The sequence below is a fragment of the Sitophilus oryzae genome, unplaced genomic scaffold (assembly GCF_002938485.1).
Source record: "Sitophilus oryzae breed Bouriz unplaced genomic scaffold, Soryzae_2.0 scaffold_170_pilon_pilon, whole genome shotgun sequence".
In the NCBI taxonomy this organism is placed as follows: domain Eukaryota; kingdom Metazoa; phylum Arthropoda; class Insecta; order Coleoptera; family Curculionidae; genus Sitophilus; species Sitophilus oryzae.
In genome coordinates, this window is record NW_022146402.1 from 538,576 (window position 1) to 554,124 (window position 15,549).

Genomic DNA, 15,549 nt, shown 5'->3' on the forward strand with positions numbered 1-15,549 from the left:
GTATAAAATAGGAAGACGACTGGCTGTAAGACTTAGTTTGTGTCCATTAGTGGTACCTTGCTTTTAATAATGCTAAGGTAAGAGAATATAGATAATATATTTATTTTAATTAGATCTTAATTAACTGAAAATAGAAGTAGAATTCAGATGAAATTGCCTTTTTATAAATAAATATACAGGGTGAGTTTTAAATAATGTGCAAATATTTTCAGGGCTGGTAGATCTCGATAACAGGAACATATTGTCTCTTTATCGTTTTTCAAATAAATCTAATATAACCGAGATATTTTACTTTAAAAATTTCCAAAAAAAAAAATTTTTTGCTAAAATTTTGAGAACCACAAGTTCTTTTCTGGATTTTCTCTCTTGTAAATGTAATCTACTACCTATGTTGTCATATTATTAACAAATTATATTTTTAACTAAATTTTTTTTTAAAAAATTCCAAATTTTCAAAATTTTTTAGCGAAAAAACCTCCATAATCGTGTTTCTGGGGTCGGAAAATACTACTCCTAAAAATATTTGCACTTATTTAAGACTCGCCCTATATATTATTAGAGTAAATTTTGTTTTCCTGGCGTTTTTGGCATTAAAATTTGGTACACACATTTTAATGGCAAAGCGAATAGCCCTGAAAGGGTACTATTAGGGTTGAGAGCATTACTGGCGGTACTTCTTTAATACTTATAGATACAGTAATTTCAATAAATACCATAAAAAGCTAGGATTTTTGTACGTAAAAAAGGGCTCTTTGTTTAGTTGAAAACGGTGAACGGTTTTAAAGATATTTGCCTTTAAAAGTTAGGATGCATCGATTTTAGTATTAGCAAAATCAGGAGATTCATTTATTTATAATTTCTATACACCACATTTTATCATTTCACTAATTTTCTTAAATTTTAACACCTTGTAGATCAAAAATTACTTTACTTATTTTTAAATGACTTTATATTTTTAAAGTACTTAACCCATGTTCATATAAACTTTGTGTCTTAAATCACACCTTAATTTTTTTACACTACTTAGAAAACACTCTGTATAATTTTGAGTTAAAAGGAAAATCAAAACATTTATTATTCAGCTTCTGTATTTTGAAGTTTTAACGTTCACTGTTTTGTTTTTGTTCAGTTGAAAATTTTCATTCATAATTATTACAGTTAATTCCAGCATCTTCGTTTATTACATTAGGTTTTTTTATTATATCTGCCTTTACTTAAAAAAATAATTTTTGCTATTTTTCTTAAATAATTTTGTTATATTAACTTTAATTTTTTTAAGCTTTACTTGACTTAAAAAACACTGTGTTACAGTATCTTTTATACCGGGTGCATCTCAAACGCGGCTCACCCCCTATAACTTTTTTATTCTTTCAAATAAAAAATCCAGATTTGGTATGTTAGTATATGACATAAATTAGGATTGATTGACGTATTCAATTGTTTTTGGTCACTTTCTGTTTCACCGGAAATGACTACAACTTTTGATTTTTAAATGGCACCTTCGGTATTGTTTTACTTTATTCGATAGAAAATGACATTCTGAATAGAATGACAATTTCTTAAAATCATATGTCAACTTTTAACATTCTCGCTTAATAAAAAATTGTACTTTAAAATTCAATCTAGAGTGCCATGGCTATGTTAAAAACACTAATTCTTCATCAAGGAGCCTTGGAAAAATAGATTTGATCATCTAATGTTTTTCGTGTCTTGTCCTGGCCAGTTGGAAAATGCTCAAATCGTATTTTTAATCATATCTCAATTTTTTCAAATTGAACGAGGGTGGCTCATTAGCATATTTGGAAAAAGCATTTTTTACGAATAAGTTGATACCACATACTTGGTATTTCAAGTCGAATTTTCGTTACAAACCGCAAGTTATAATTTCAAATAAACCATATGCAAAAATGTCAAGAGTTGACACATGATATGTCTATTCAGAGTTTTGTTTTCTATCGAATAAAGTAAAAAAATACCGAGGGTGCCATTTAAAAATCAAAAGTTGTAGTCATTTCCGGTAAAACAATTAAATACGTCAATCAATCCTAATTTATGTCATATACTAACATACCAAATCTCGTTTTTTTCTATTTAAAAAAAATAAAATACTTATAGGGGTGAGCCACTTTTGAGACGCACCCGGTATACTTAAACTCTTTCAACTATTATTGTTTTGGCCCATATTTTGTAAAACTCGATATACATAGAGGATGAGTCTCAAATAAGTGCAAATATTTTTAGGGATAGAAACAACTCATCAGATTTTTTTCGCAAAAAAAATAAAATTTGAAATTTTTCCCAAAAAAAACTTTGATTTTTTTTAATTTTTGGTTAAAAAGCATAATCACTTGATAATACAGCAACATGGTAGTAAATTAAATTTACAAGAAAGAAACCCAGAAAATATTCAGTAGTTCTCAAAATTTAAGCAAAAATCTTTTTTTTTTAATATATAAAGTAAAATAGCTCTGTTATTTTGGACTTAAAAATATGTTTCTTTTATCGATATCTACCAGCCCTGTGTGAAAATATTTAAAAAACTTATTTAAAACTCACCCTGTATATCTAAGTGTAGTTCTTCCTTTGTTCTAATTATAAATACATTAATAAATAATATTTTCTTGCCTTTAGCTGTGTATTTTTTCGAAAGTAGAGAAAAAAAAATAAAAAGAAAATTGTTTTGCTTGTCGTAAAGGGGGGAACCAAGCTCCACCCCCACCACCGGTTTCTGGGCCTACCCGTCATCAGGTGGGCTGTCCAGGGGCTGGTTCTCACCGATACGGAAAGCAAAACTTTTTCAATATCAACAGACGATGTCGTAAAGGGTCGGTGAGATATTAGTGCATCTCCCGTCAAAAGATGGCAATATACATATGTTATTAATAAAAAATATTTTTGTAGGTACGCATTAGCAGTGGTAGCTGGCCTATTTTTGGCCTCTACTGTTACAGTAGTAGTAGCAGACAGGAATCTTGACATACCCTTTCCATTCAACTGTTCAACAAAGACAGTTTGCTCGTAAGTATTTGATTCTATTTATAGACACAATTAAATGAAACAATCGTTAAAAGCTTAATTTGTTATCTCAATTATTTGATAATATTATGACATTGATAAAATAAAATCATTTAAAGTCAATTGATTATTATATAATGACATCTTTAATCAGTGCGTTTAAATAAATGAATAAAAAAAATTATCAGGTTGTAATCTCAATATACCTTTTCTATAAGTAGTTTATAAATAAAATTCGAAGCGATCAACGATGATTGAAATAGTAAGATAAAGGAAATCCAAAAAATTGGCATAATTTGTCAAAAATTTTCGAAAGAATAGGTGTCTGTGTTTAATGCGTTCGTGTGTCGGCGGTACGGCACCCAGGTTTCGCTTCTATGTAACATGGTGAGGATAATTATTACTCGGTACACTGAAAGTTTCGTTTTTGTGCTCAAGTCATGATTGTAGAAAGTTCTGTCTTTTATCTTCTATCTATTTCAATCACTGTTGCTCGCTCAGAATAATACATATATCTAAGTAAATACACTAGAAACACTATTTTTTTCTTAATTCTAAATTAAATATCATAATTTTAAAAGGCAATATTTATTATTTACTCCATATCCATTATTATTAAAATCACGTTTATTTTTAAGTATACTGGCTGTTTCTCAAAAGTGGCTCACCTCTATAACTTTTTTGAAAGTTGATAAATAAACAAGATTTGGTACATAAGTAGGTATATAACATAAATCAAGATTAATTGACGTATTCAATTGTTTTCGGTCACTTCCTTAGTGATTCCTTATATGATTTTTCTTCCTTATATGATTTTCACCGGAAATGACTACAACTTTTAATTTTTAAAAAACACCCTCCGTATTTTTTTACTTTATTGTATAGGAAATAACACTCTGAATAGAATGACTATATCCTATCTCAACTTTTGAAATTCTCGCTTAAAAAATCGTATTTTAATTTTCAATTTTGAGCTAAAAACACTGTGTTAAAAACACTAATTTTTAATCAAGGAGCCTTGGAAAATAGATTTGATGGTCTAATGTTTTTCGTGCCTTGTTTTGGCCGGTTCAAAGATGCCCAAATCATATAGAATGAAGGTGTCTCATTAGCATATTTAGAAAAAGCATTTTTTACGAATAATTTGGTACCACCCATTTGGTACCGTATGATCGAAAAAAACCGGCATCAGTGATGGCTATGAAATGAAGATCGCTGTCATTTTATATTTAAATTTGTATGGGTAATGTCATCGATTGTCATTTCCCAGCCAACTGGACGCCGTTTTTCTTTCGAACATACGGTATTTCGAGTCAAATTTTTGTTGCATTTATGGCCATGACACACTAAATTCAAATTTAAAAAGCTATTTTTTTTAATTGAAAATGTCAAAAGTTGACATATGATATATGTCATTCTATTCAAAATGTCATTTTCTATCCAATAAAGTAAAAAAGTACTGGGGGTGTCATTTAAAAACTAAAAGTTGTAATCATTTCCGGTGAAACAGGAAGTGACCGAAAAGAAGTGAATACGTGAATCAATCCTAATTTATGTCATACACTATCATACCAAATCTCAATTTTTTTTGGTTAGGTATAGGGGTGAGCCACGTATACGCCACCCGGTATACAGGATGAGTCTTAAATAAGTGTAAATATTTTCAGGTCTCGTTGATGTCGTTAAAAGAAACATTCTTTTTTTTTCAAATAATCACAAAATAAACGAGTTATTTTAATTTGAAAATAAAAAAAAATTGGCTTAAATTTTAAAGATCACTAGATTTTTTCTGCGTTTTTTTGCATGTAAATTTAATCCACTACCAATGTTGCCATATTACCAAGACATTATGTTTTCGAAAAGTAGGAAATTTTCAATTTTTTTTCGCGAAAAAACACTGCACTTGTTTATGAGTCACCCTGTATAGTTTAACCATTATTTTTCTTTCCAAATAATTTAGTTAGAGTTATTTAATTGTAATCTATCTTGCAGGGGATTGAGAATAAAACTGCCCAACGAAAATGAAGAATATAACGCAGTGTATGATGACTATGTCGACGGCGCACTATATTTCAATGTATCAAACAAAGTTGGTAATAATTTGACTTTGCTCATCGGAGGACTCGAAAACAACAGATTCCGTATCATTATCGAGGAACCAGATCATCACAGATACAAGTTGCAATATTCCCTTGAAAAGGAACCTACAAATGTCTCGTAAGTTTTTTTTTAATTTATATGGAAACACATTATCATGATATTAGAAATGTTTCACGCTTCACAGTCTTCTTCTGGAATACATTAATCGTTCCTATAATTAATTATTTCTATACAGTCTATATAATATACGGTATGCAGGGTGGTCTGAACTGTATTCCGGAAAATTTCACACCTCTACTTTTCAACCAATAACATGCTTTAATGTTGACTAGTTACCATGGCAACTGAAAAAATTTCCGGAAATTTTTTCGAGGCGCCACGAAACTTTAGTGGAAATTTTTTGACAGTTGAAAAGGTAAACATAAGATCTACAATCATAATGTGAATGAACTACAATGTCTATATATTGAAATATTACCCATTTGAGTTTTAGCATTTGATGTAACTAAGGTTGGTAATATTTTTTATTTAAGGAAATATGTTAGATATACCTACATATGAATTTCTTCGAAATTGCCATGTTCTAAAAAATATAGTTCTGCCGCCTTTATTTAACTAAAGCTGGTATTTTTCTATTTAACGAAATATGATGGATATATCTATATGATTTTTTTAGAATTTATTTCATGTTGAATTATCTTCAATGCCAAATCTTTAATGATATCGACTAATATAGCAAAATAATAACGAAACACATTTAGTAATTATAGGTTTTATTAATATTAAAAACACAATTATTGTAAATGTTTGTAGGCTGGCTTGAATTGGTGGTTTGAATCTGGGTATTTTCTGTTTTATTTTGCATTGTGCTCTGATCATGATTGAACTGGCTAGTACTTGATGAAATGCTCCTCATGGATTCAATCATCTGTTGATGATGTTCAGCGTCCAACTGTAAGTAAGGTTTGATCGACTGACTATTACTATGTCCAGTAATTTTAATGAGCTGTTGTTCACCAACTCCTTTCTTGGCCAAATTCGAAACAGCTGTTGCTCTTGCAGAATGATTGGTTATTTTAACTTTTTTAGTGTCAATTCCTATATCTGAAGCTGCTGATTTAAACCATGAAGATACAATGTTCTTACCAACTGGGCTATTCTTGTACCATCCTTTCGAATTGGGTTGATTCCAGTATGGGTTTGGTGTTAAGAATAGTCTGTCGGTTTGAATAAGATTTCCCCTTTTTTCCATCAACTTTCTAAACAAGCGAACCGGACACATTTGTGGATTTTCGAAATTTCTAATCAACCATTTACTATCCGACAGTTTTTTAGAACCACCTTGTGTGGTTTTAGAGAAAATTGGATTATATTCTATCCGACCTTTTGGGTTTCCGAAATTATCAGTTTCTTCTTTGAAGTATTGGATACAAGCAGAATGTCCTTCCCCTCCTCTCCATGCCAGCTCATGTGAAACTATGTGAAAAAATTTACGCTGCAACCCATCTGGAGTATTTTCATCCCACATTTCAATAATTTTTTTGTATTCGTCACTGGTTAAGGCTGAAGCACTCACTTTTCTTTTTGCTGAATCTCTCTGTAGTATTTTGCGCTTAGCATCGCGTGCAGCTCTGGCGGTCACAAATTCCACATCAGAAAACGGATTAAATTTTATTTTATATTTTTCGTAATAAATTTCTTGCAACTGCTTAGCAGTAGAGTTCCACATCACTTTGACCACACTTTCCTTATAATCTTCAAAATTTTTCTTTTTCATATTAAATGCGTGTCCTCCAGTATAGTAGCCAGCTGTACTACACTCATACACTCATGAATATTATACGACTTTTCATCACAAAATTCAACAAACTGTTTCCATACACTTGATTTTGATTTTCGGGTGTTATCTGGTTTTATATTTTCAATTTCTTCTTTAATGACTTGTTGGTTTACTTTTCCAAATCGCGACATTTCGCTATACACTTCTTACTCTACGTACAGACGCACATAGGAGTATTTATGGCAAAAATGCGCGCAAAATTATTTTATTATTTTTTTTCAGTCTAAAACACGTATACTGAAATAAAAATATCATTCTAAAATATAACATTTTATATTTGAAAAAATACTATTGAACTCCGTGTTATATACAAGGGGTTTCACTAACGTCTCCAAGAAAAAAATGTGGATTGGTATCTTGAATTAAAAAACATACCAAATTTTTTTTTACGTAAAAATTATAAATGTGATGTAATAGTTTATGGTTAAAGATAGAATACAGGTACATATAAAAAGTAATAAACGAAGAAAAAGAAAAGTAATAACGAAACAATATGCGAAATGAAGTTTTTCGCAATATAGGTATACTCTGAATAAAACAAAGAAAACTTAATTATTTCAAACGAATTAGTCAGTCCTCGTAATCAAAATCCTGATCAATATCATCTACTAGGTTTTCATCACCCGATTCATCATCTAATACTTGATGGACGATGCTGATGTGTGGTGGATCTATTGCCACCATAAGATCCAATGCTTCTTTGGAAAATGGCTTTCTTTTCTTTTGATGTTTTGGACGGATAGAGCTTAGATATGGATCCGAAGTTAGCAGTAGTCTGTTTAAAATATCTCGGTTGCACTGCTCACGCGAAAATTTTCTTGAGAATCCAAGCCTGTACTGCCGAAAAGTTTTATTGCGAGCCTCTGCTGCCTCCTCCAACAACTGTCCTATTGGAAGAATTGCGTGACTTATTACATTGGCACCGTGCATTAATACTTTGTGGATTGTGGGTGTCATAGGACACCATCCGTATAACTGAACATACATAGTTGCTGTGTTTTTTGCGTATTCACTAAACTTTGGAATATCTATGCTCATTCCACTAGAAATTACTTCCAGAATTACTCTAAACCGTGTAATTAAGTTTATATCGATTCCGGTTATTCGGGCAGATGTATGTAGGTCCGCAAAAAATCTCCTTGACGTGTTGCCGTCATTGGTGTTCCCAAATCCTGCTTTGGGAACATCCACCAATAAACCCATTTGTTCCCTGAACATCTTTTGTATTGTTGCTTTCCGTTCCTTGACAATATCTTTTTCTGCTTGTGTACGGGCCTGCCACTTTTTAAGTGGAAGCTTGTAGGCTAAATGCAATAAGGATTCAAAGAACCGAATTCTTGCATGAAGAACAGACAGTCCAAATTGTAAAGCTTCGACATTTATTTCTTCTACATTTAACAATTTATTAAAGTCTTTTGCGGTCTGCCCACAAATATAGCAACGCATAGTAGATGTAGTGTCAGTGGCGGCATTACAGACCTTTCCGTCAACCATGGTTAACAACATGGTATATTTGATTTTTACAATACCATTATCTGTTTGTAGTATTGTTTTATCTAGACTATTTGCTTGGTTGTGTATGTATGCTATTTCTTCTTTTGTGATATCCTTTGTTTCGCTCACAAATCTTATGCGTATAGGACGACAAAATCTTATAGAAGAGGGAACTGGGTTTTGCCATACAATTTTAGTATCTCCATACGTTGTTGTTACAATCAGTCGCAGAGGAACTAGGGAACTTTGAAAAATGTTTCCATCATTATTGCTCACGTCCTGAAATTTTTGTTTGTACTGACTTTGTTGGGAGCCGTCACATCCCCATTTGAGAATCAATTCCAAATTTTCTTTTTCACTTTTTGTACAGGTTTCAATCACCTCGGCTAAATATTTGTACAAACGTAATGATGTATGATCCAATAACGACTGAAGCTGTACCTCAATATGTGTCTCTGTAACTATGATTTCTTCAAGGTAACATTCTTTTTTCGCTTTTTGAAGAAGGGAATAACAAGGGTAGATATTTTTATTTGCCCCATGAAGAATTTCCCACTGCCTCCTTGTAAAGTCACCTTCCACAAAAATGGCCAATGCTTCTTGAGGACTATGTTTTCTAACGCTTACTTGTTTTTCAGAGGATTTAAATGCTTTGCGATATGTTTTTGCTCTCGTTGGGGTAGACATTAGTTCCTTTAGTACTACAGAGGCGTCTGTATTGCCACTAGTGCGTTGACTAATGCTAGCTGCATACAGAAGCTCGTTAGCAGGTACTTGCTCTCTTAATTCTTGAGTTTTGCGTCTTTTACTGCTCTCGCTTAAATCCTGGAAACATTTGGTCGGACGCCCAGCTTTTTGTGTCCTTGTTCCAAAAAAAGGTAACTCTATTGAAGTTGCCAGCCACTTTTCATTATTTTTCATAAAACGGTCTTCTTTGCGACAAGCTGCAGACCATCTTTGCTTAAATTCGGTTCTAAAAAATCTTAATGCGCGATCCAACACAGCTGCTTTTTCTACAGGACATTTGGTGATTTCTGTAAGTTGTAATTGCAGTGAGTTAAGTTTTTCTTCGATCCTTTTTCCTTTATCTTCTTGCATAAGGGCGTACAAGAATCCTTTTGTATAGCGCCTAACAGAATCTACACGTTCTGAAAAACCAAAAAAAAAATGCTACAGTTTATCTCTAACGATATTGGTAATTTTCAAATAACTAGCAAAAAATCAAACATAACCAGATTATCCAAAAATTTTATGGAGTCTGAGAGCAGGGCCCTCGAGTAAGCAGTAAGCAGGTGCAAATCAGAGCAATAACTTTCAAAGTATTGCACTGTATTTCGATTTCTGTTGGTCTGAAATTGCCAGATGTTTCAATATTTTATTGGTCAATATTTTAATTTTCTTACCGAATACCACGCAAGCTTAAATTATTCCTGGAAATTTTCTTTCGGGCACGAATATTTTAGGAAAATTATCCCTCGTCTTCGACTCGGGATAATTTTCAAAATATTCGTGCCCTCAAAAAAATTTCCGAAAATAATTTAAGCTCTTGTGATATTATAAGTGAAAATTCGGCAGCATATTCTGCAGATAAAAATAAGTAAAAAAGTTCGTATAAATGTAAGTTCTAAAATGCTTAGTTTCGGAGGTACAGAGGGTGTAGAAGTTTCATTTTTATTTCTATTTTTTCCAAATAATTTCTTGATGTCAATATGGCTCCTACTTCTAGAGGGCGCTACCTACATATTTTTAACTCGTTTGAAAAGTAATAACTTTTCGTCCGTACCTGTATAAAATTATTAAGTAAAAAGGGACTCTTAAAGGGTAAGAATCGCTACGAGTAATGGTTCTCGAGATATTTGAAATCAAATTTATCAATACATTGACATAAAATAATTGACTATTTTTATTTAAATATTTTGAGAACAGTTGCTTATAGCTATTTTTACCAAGAGACATTTTTTACGTAAAAAATCACGGAAATGTATATTTTTTCACTCAGTAGTTTTATACAGGTACGAACGAAAAGTTATTACACTTCAAAACAGTTAAAAAATAATCAGGTGGCGCCCTCTACAAGTACGGGCCATATTGACATCAAAATCAAATTTCTTATAACAAAAAACTCTCAGACACCAATTTTCATCAAAATATTGACGTTAATTCAGGAATTGTATGGAAAAAATCGAAATAAAAATGAAACTTCAACACCCTGTATCTCCGAAACAAAGCATTTTAAGACATACCTACATTTATACGAAGGTTTTTACTTATTTTTATCTGCAGAATATGCTGCCGAAGTTTCCGGAATACAGTTCGGACTACCCTGTATATTGAAATTTGGGTAAATACTTGGTAAATACCCATGTTTTTGCACCCGGTACTTAAAGGGTCAATAAACGGTATATTGAATTTGGGTAAATACCATTATACCCAATCATACTCACGTTTTTAATTTAAGGTATTAATGCCACATAATAAAAAGAATAAAAATCAAAATTTTTGTCCAAAAAAATAAAAAATATAGACAACCTATGGGTGTTGCATCGTCGAGCGGGACATAGGAAATCCCATGTAAATTTTAATGGGGTCAATTATTGGCTTCCTTAATTATTTTAGAGAATAATTCTATTTAGGTTTATTGAAGAGCACTAAAACCCACATTCAAAAGAATAACTTTAGATATTTTTGATTAGCCCGTTTACGAGTTATCGCCGATTTCTTTTTATATATTTCTCCTTTCTTATGGCCCTGTATTTACTTATGAGCACCAGTCAATGTAAAAAACAACTGTCAAATGAAGTTGTCATTTCAGAAATTTATATATTTAGTGCTTTATTATTATTATTAAAAACTCATACCTACATACTGAAGAAAAAGTATTGATGATTAAATGGTATTATGAGTTGTGAACAAGGAAATAGTTATCAAAAGGTGTCGGACATGTTTGCTGCTCTGTATCCAAATAGACCGATACCTACCTGGAAAATCTACAATCGCAAGGAATATCCAGTGATTTGAGACCAAAGGTACCCTAATAAATAACTGCAGATATGAAGCAAGGCAGGAACAAAGAGAAGATGCAAGAAATGATACCGACTTGGAAGTTTTTTGTGCGTGGAAGAGAACGATGGAAAGATCAGCACAAGGAAACTTGAGGATGAAATAGGAATAGATCACACTACAGCATTTCGAATTTTGAAACGAAATAAGTACTATTTGTTCAAATATGAAAAGCACCAAGAGCTACGAGATGGGGACAAATACGGCGGCAAGCGTTTTGTTTTGATATGATGGAAAGAGCAAACACGGATAGGTAATTTTTAAAAAACATATGTTTCACTGATGAATGCACGTTTACCTTAAATAATGAACCCAATGTTCAAAATTATCGATATTGGAACAAAGAAAACCAATACAGGTTTGTCGAAACAAAGACGCAATATCCACAGAAAGTAAATGTTTGGGCAGGGACATTCGGACACAATATTATCGGGCCATTATTTCTTACGCGAAATTTAAATGCAGAATATTATTTGGAACTACTCGAAAATCATATTTTACCTACTTTACATGATGCCGCTAGGGAAAATCAGGAAGTTTGGTACCAAATGGATGGCTGCCCGGCACATAGTACCCTAGCTGTTCGGGAATATTTAGACAACAGTTTTAACGGAAACGTTATTGGCCTAAATCATACAGTAAATTGGCCAGCAAGGTCTCCTGATATTTCGCCAAACGATTTCTTTCTGTGGGGACATTTAAAAAAACAGGACATATAAGGATAAAATATACCCAAATCTAGACGAGTTAAAAAATGCTATTTCTGCCGAATGCAATAGAATTTCAGTTTACCAACTAGCGAATGTAAGAAGAGAATTTTATGATCGCCTGGGTTATTGTCTAGTAGTCGATGGAGGAATATTTAAACATCTTCTTAAATCCTAAAGTTCTAAAAATTTAATAGTACCTAAATTAATAAGTTATTGAATATTGTAATAATACTATAATTAACCTTGTAATTAATTACTTTATTTTACTTTAATTCATATTAATTTGTATTTATAAATACATCTTTAAGATTTCCGATGTAGGAATGAGTTTTCAATAACAATAAAGGCACTAAATAATTAAATTTCTGAAATGACAACTTCATTTGACAGTTATCTTTTACCTTAACTGGTGCTCATAAGTAAATACAGGGCCATAAGAAAAGAGAAATATTTAAAAAGAAATCGGCGATAACTCGTAAATGAGCTAATCAAAAATATCTAAAGTTATTCTTTTGAATGTGGGTTTTAGTGCTCTTCAATAAACCTAAATAGAATTATTCTTTAAAATAATTAGGGAAGTCAATAATTGACCCCATTAAAATTTACATGGGATTTCCTATGTCCCGTCCGACGATGCAACACCCGGTATAAAAATTCATCAAAATCGGTCAAGCCGTTTAAGAGGAGTATAGTAAGGCTGATGGACTTTTCTCAAAGATATTAAAAAGTTTCTAAGTTGACAGAGGAGTTTAATCAATAATTCTGTTTCAGATTAACTGTGAATGCAATTAGTGAATTCTATGTGATAGCTTCGGACAAATTCAAAAATAAAGTAATCGTCCACTACAATCCATTAAGCATCGAATTCTACCATGATGATGCATTGGCAACTGTTTTGGAAGGCAACAGGATCATTTTCCAAAATGTAAGTGATGGTAAAACATAACTTCAGCTCAACAATGATAATTACACTCACCGGCACGAAAAGCGGGCACCTAAAAATTTTCATGTATTTTAAAGTTTTATATATTGTGTTCTAGTGGACCGATTTTGATGATTTTTTAAGCAATTTGTAGCTAAATTATTTGACTTTTAATAACTCTTTCCATACTCTTTCTAAATTAAAAATGAAAGTTGCCATCTGTTAATTATACAAGGGAAAACAAAATGTGGATATTTTGGTGAAAGTTTGAAACACTCTGTGGAGCACGTTAACAAATCAAAAAATTTAAAAATAATTTTATCATCTAGGTATATCTTTTCTCAATAGTTTGTTTTTTGATTCATCTTAATAGCTTTATATTTTTTGGAGATAATCGCTTTTTTGAAAAAGACACTAACGTATTTTTCGTATTTTTGACATTAAAACCATGCCATTGCTTTTGGTCCTAGTCAACAGACATAAAATAGTGTTAATCTACGACAATGTCATTATGACACACGCAAATTTTAAAATAAGAAACAAGCAAAAAAAGGTACCTAAATAAATTTATTTATTGTAAACATTAATTATAATATCAGTACAATTGGTTAAATTAATTCCAGACGATGACAGGTGAGTTGAATTTTTAGAAAGTAAATTTATTTCCTGAGTGCTTGAAGTTGTTGAAGACCCATCATTGCCAGAAATGTTACCCAAAATATTACATGACACTTTTTTCTTATTTTCTTTGGAATTTTCTATATAGCTCTCTGCCACTGTGTTAGAGCGCCAACCACCATGTCTTTAAACAGTTAATAAATCCACTCCTGAATCTGCAAGCAACGACGCAGACGATCTACGGAAACAATGTCCAGTGTATTGTTGTGGAGTTGGAAGACTTAGGAACAATGCTATTTTATACGGCATTTTCCCTAATAATGCCAACGGGTTGCCTAATACATTTTCCGTTTCTGTACCCCACAAAAAATTGAATATGCTCTTTGTTGCTTGGCCGCATAGCTATATATCTTCGAACCATTTCCACCATATTTATTCCTTTAACATTCCCTTTCGTTATAAAAAAATCTCGTGATATCTTTGTTTTCGTAAATGGAATAATGACATGAATACATTGTCCTTCATCTTTAACATTTTGCAGCTGCAGATTTGTCAACTCGATACAGCAGGCTCCCGCAAGTCCCACTATCAATGAAACTTTTGTCAGGAAATAAGTTTTATCATCGGCTTCCAAAAAAAAACGAGTTATGTCTTTTTTTCTTAAAATTCTCGATTTTTTTGACCGAAATCCTTCCGATTTTCTTTTTAGAAATGCAATTAAATGGACGTACTTACTAATATCTGTATTTTTCTTCACTGATATAACTGAACGTAGCATGGAATAATATACCCAAAGTGATGAAGCCTTCCTATGTTTTGAAAGATGTTCAAAATATGCCAGGAGAACCTTTTCGTTACTACTATTCTTGATTCCTTTCCCTTCACACCCATCTTCAAGTTTTACATAGGCTTGCTCGTACGTTTGTCTTGATTTTTCGGGAAGTAGGGAATCGACAACGTTTTGCGCAATGCCTTCAATATCCGAAGGAACACTTTCAGAATCAGAATCACCCATATTAATATTATTTTTTGTTTTTTGCTAAAACTGAGCGTTTAACACAAAATTGAACATCAATAATTGAGTTGTCAAAGTCAAAATGGAAACAATCAACAAGCACGGTTACCACGGCGTTGACTAATATGGGCACCTAATAATTTTGAATTTTAATTTTTATGAGGATATCTCTGATATTTTAAATTAAATCAAATCTCTTTGGATCGTCCCTCGTGTCGCGTCGTAGATTAAATTTTGAATGATACACGTTCGATACGAACTTTTTAATGAAACTTGTGTAACTAAGCCACTCGGCTAATGCCTCGTGACTTAACGTTACACGCGTTTTATTATGATGTTCGTATCGAACTTGTATCATTAATAACTATTATGATTTATGTATTGTCATTGTCTTTAAAAAATCATTCAAAAAATTAAAAATCATCATTATTATTGTCTTTTGGGCAGTGACTCTAGCAGATATGGTTTTAATTCCAAAACTTATGGTCTCTAAAATGATCAATTAAAGCAGCAATAGCCGATACTTCAGAACATAAAACCGTCTCTACTAAATTAAACGTCAATAAAAAATAATATGACTCTTCAACGACAGTGACATTACAAAAACAAGAAAAACTATTTTATAAGTGTGTTGATGAGGACCCAAAATCAATGCTAAAATTGCTATAAATCGTTACTGTCTTATTCAAAAGCGAATATCTCCAATAAAAATAAAGCTATTGAGATGAATCAAAAAACAAACTATTAATAAAAGGCGTACTTAAATGATAAAATG

At 31.9% G+C, this 15,549-nt stretch overlaps 1 protein-coding gene across 1 annotated transcript in view; it reads left to right on the top strand.

The window, feature by feature from the left end:
- LOC115881239 (glucosidase 2 subunit alpha-like) overlaps positions 1-15,549 on the top strand; it is a 22,506-nt gene continuing 6,957 nt past the window's right edge. Inside the window, exons 1-4 of the mRNA XM_030898656.1 lie at positions 1-77; positions 2,902-3,018; positions 5,008-5,232; positions 12,991-13,144. Coding sequence (XP_030754516.1) covers positions 70-77; positions 2,902-3,018; positions 5,008-5,232; positions 12,991-13,144 — 504 coding nt within the window. The 5' untranslated portion in view covers positions 1-69. The remainder of the gene's footprint in view (positions 78-2,901; positions 3,019-5,007; positions 5,233-12,990; positions 13,145-15,549) is intronic.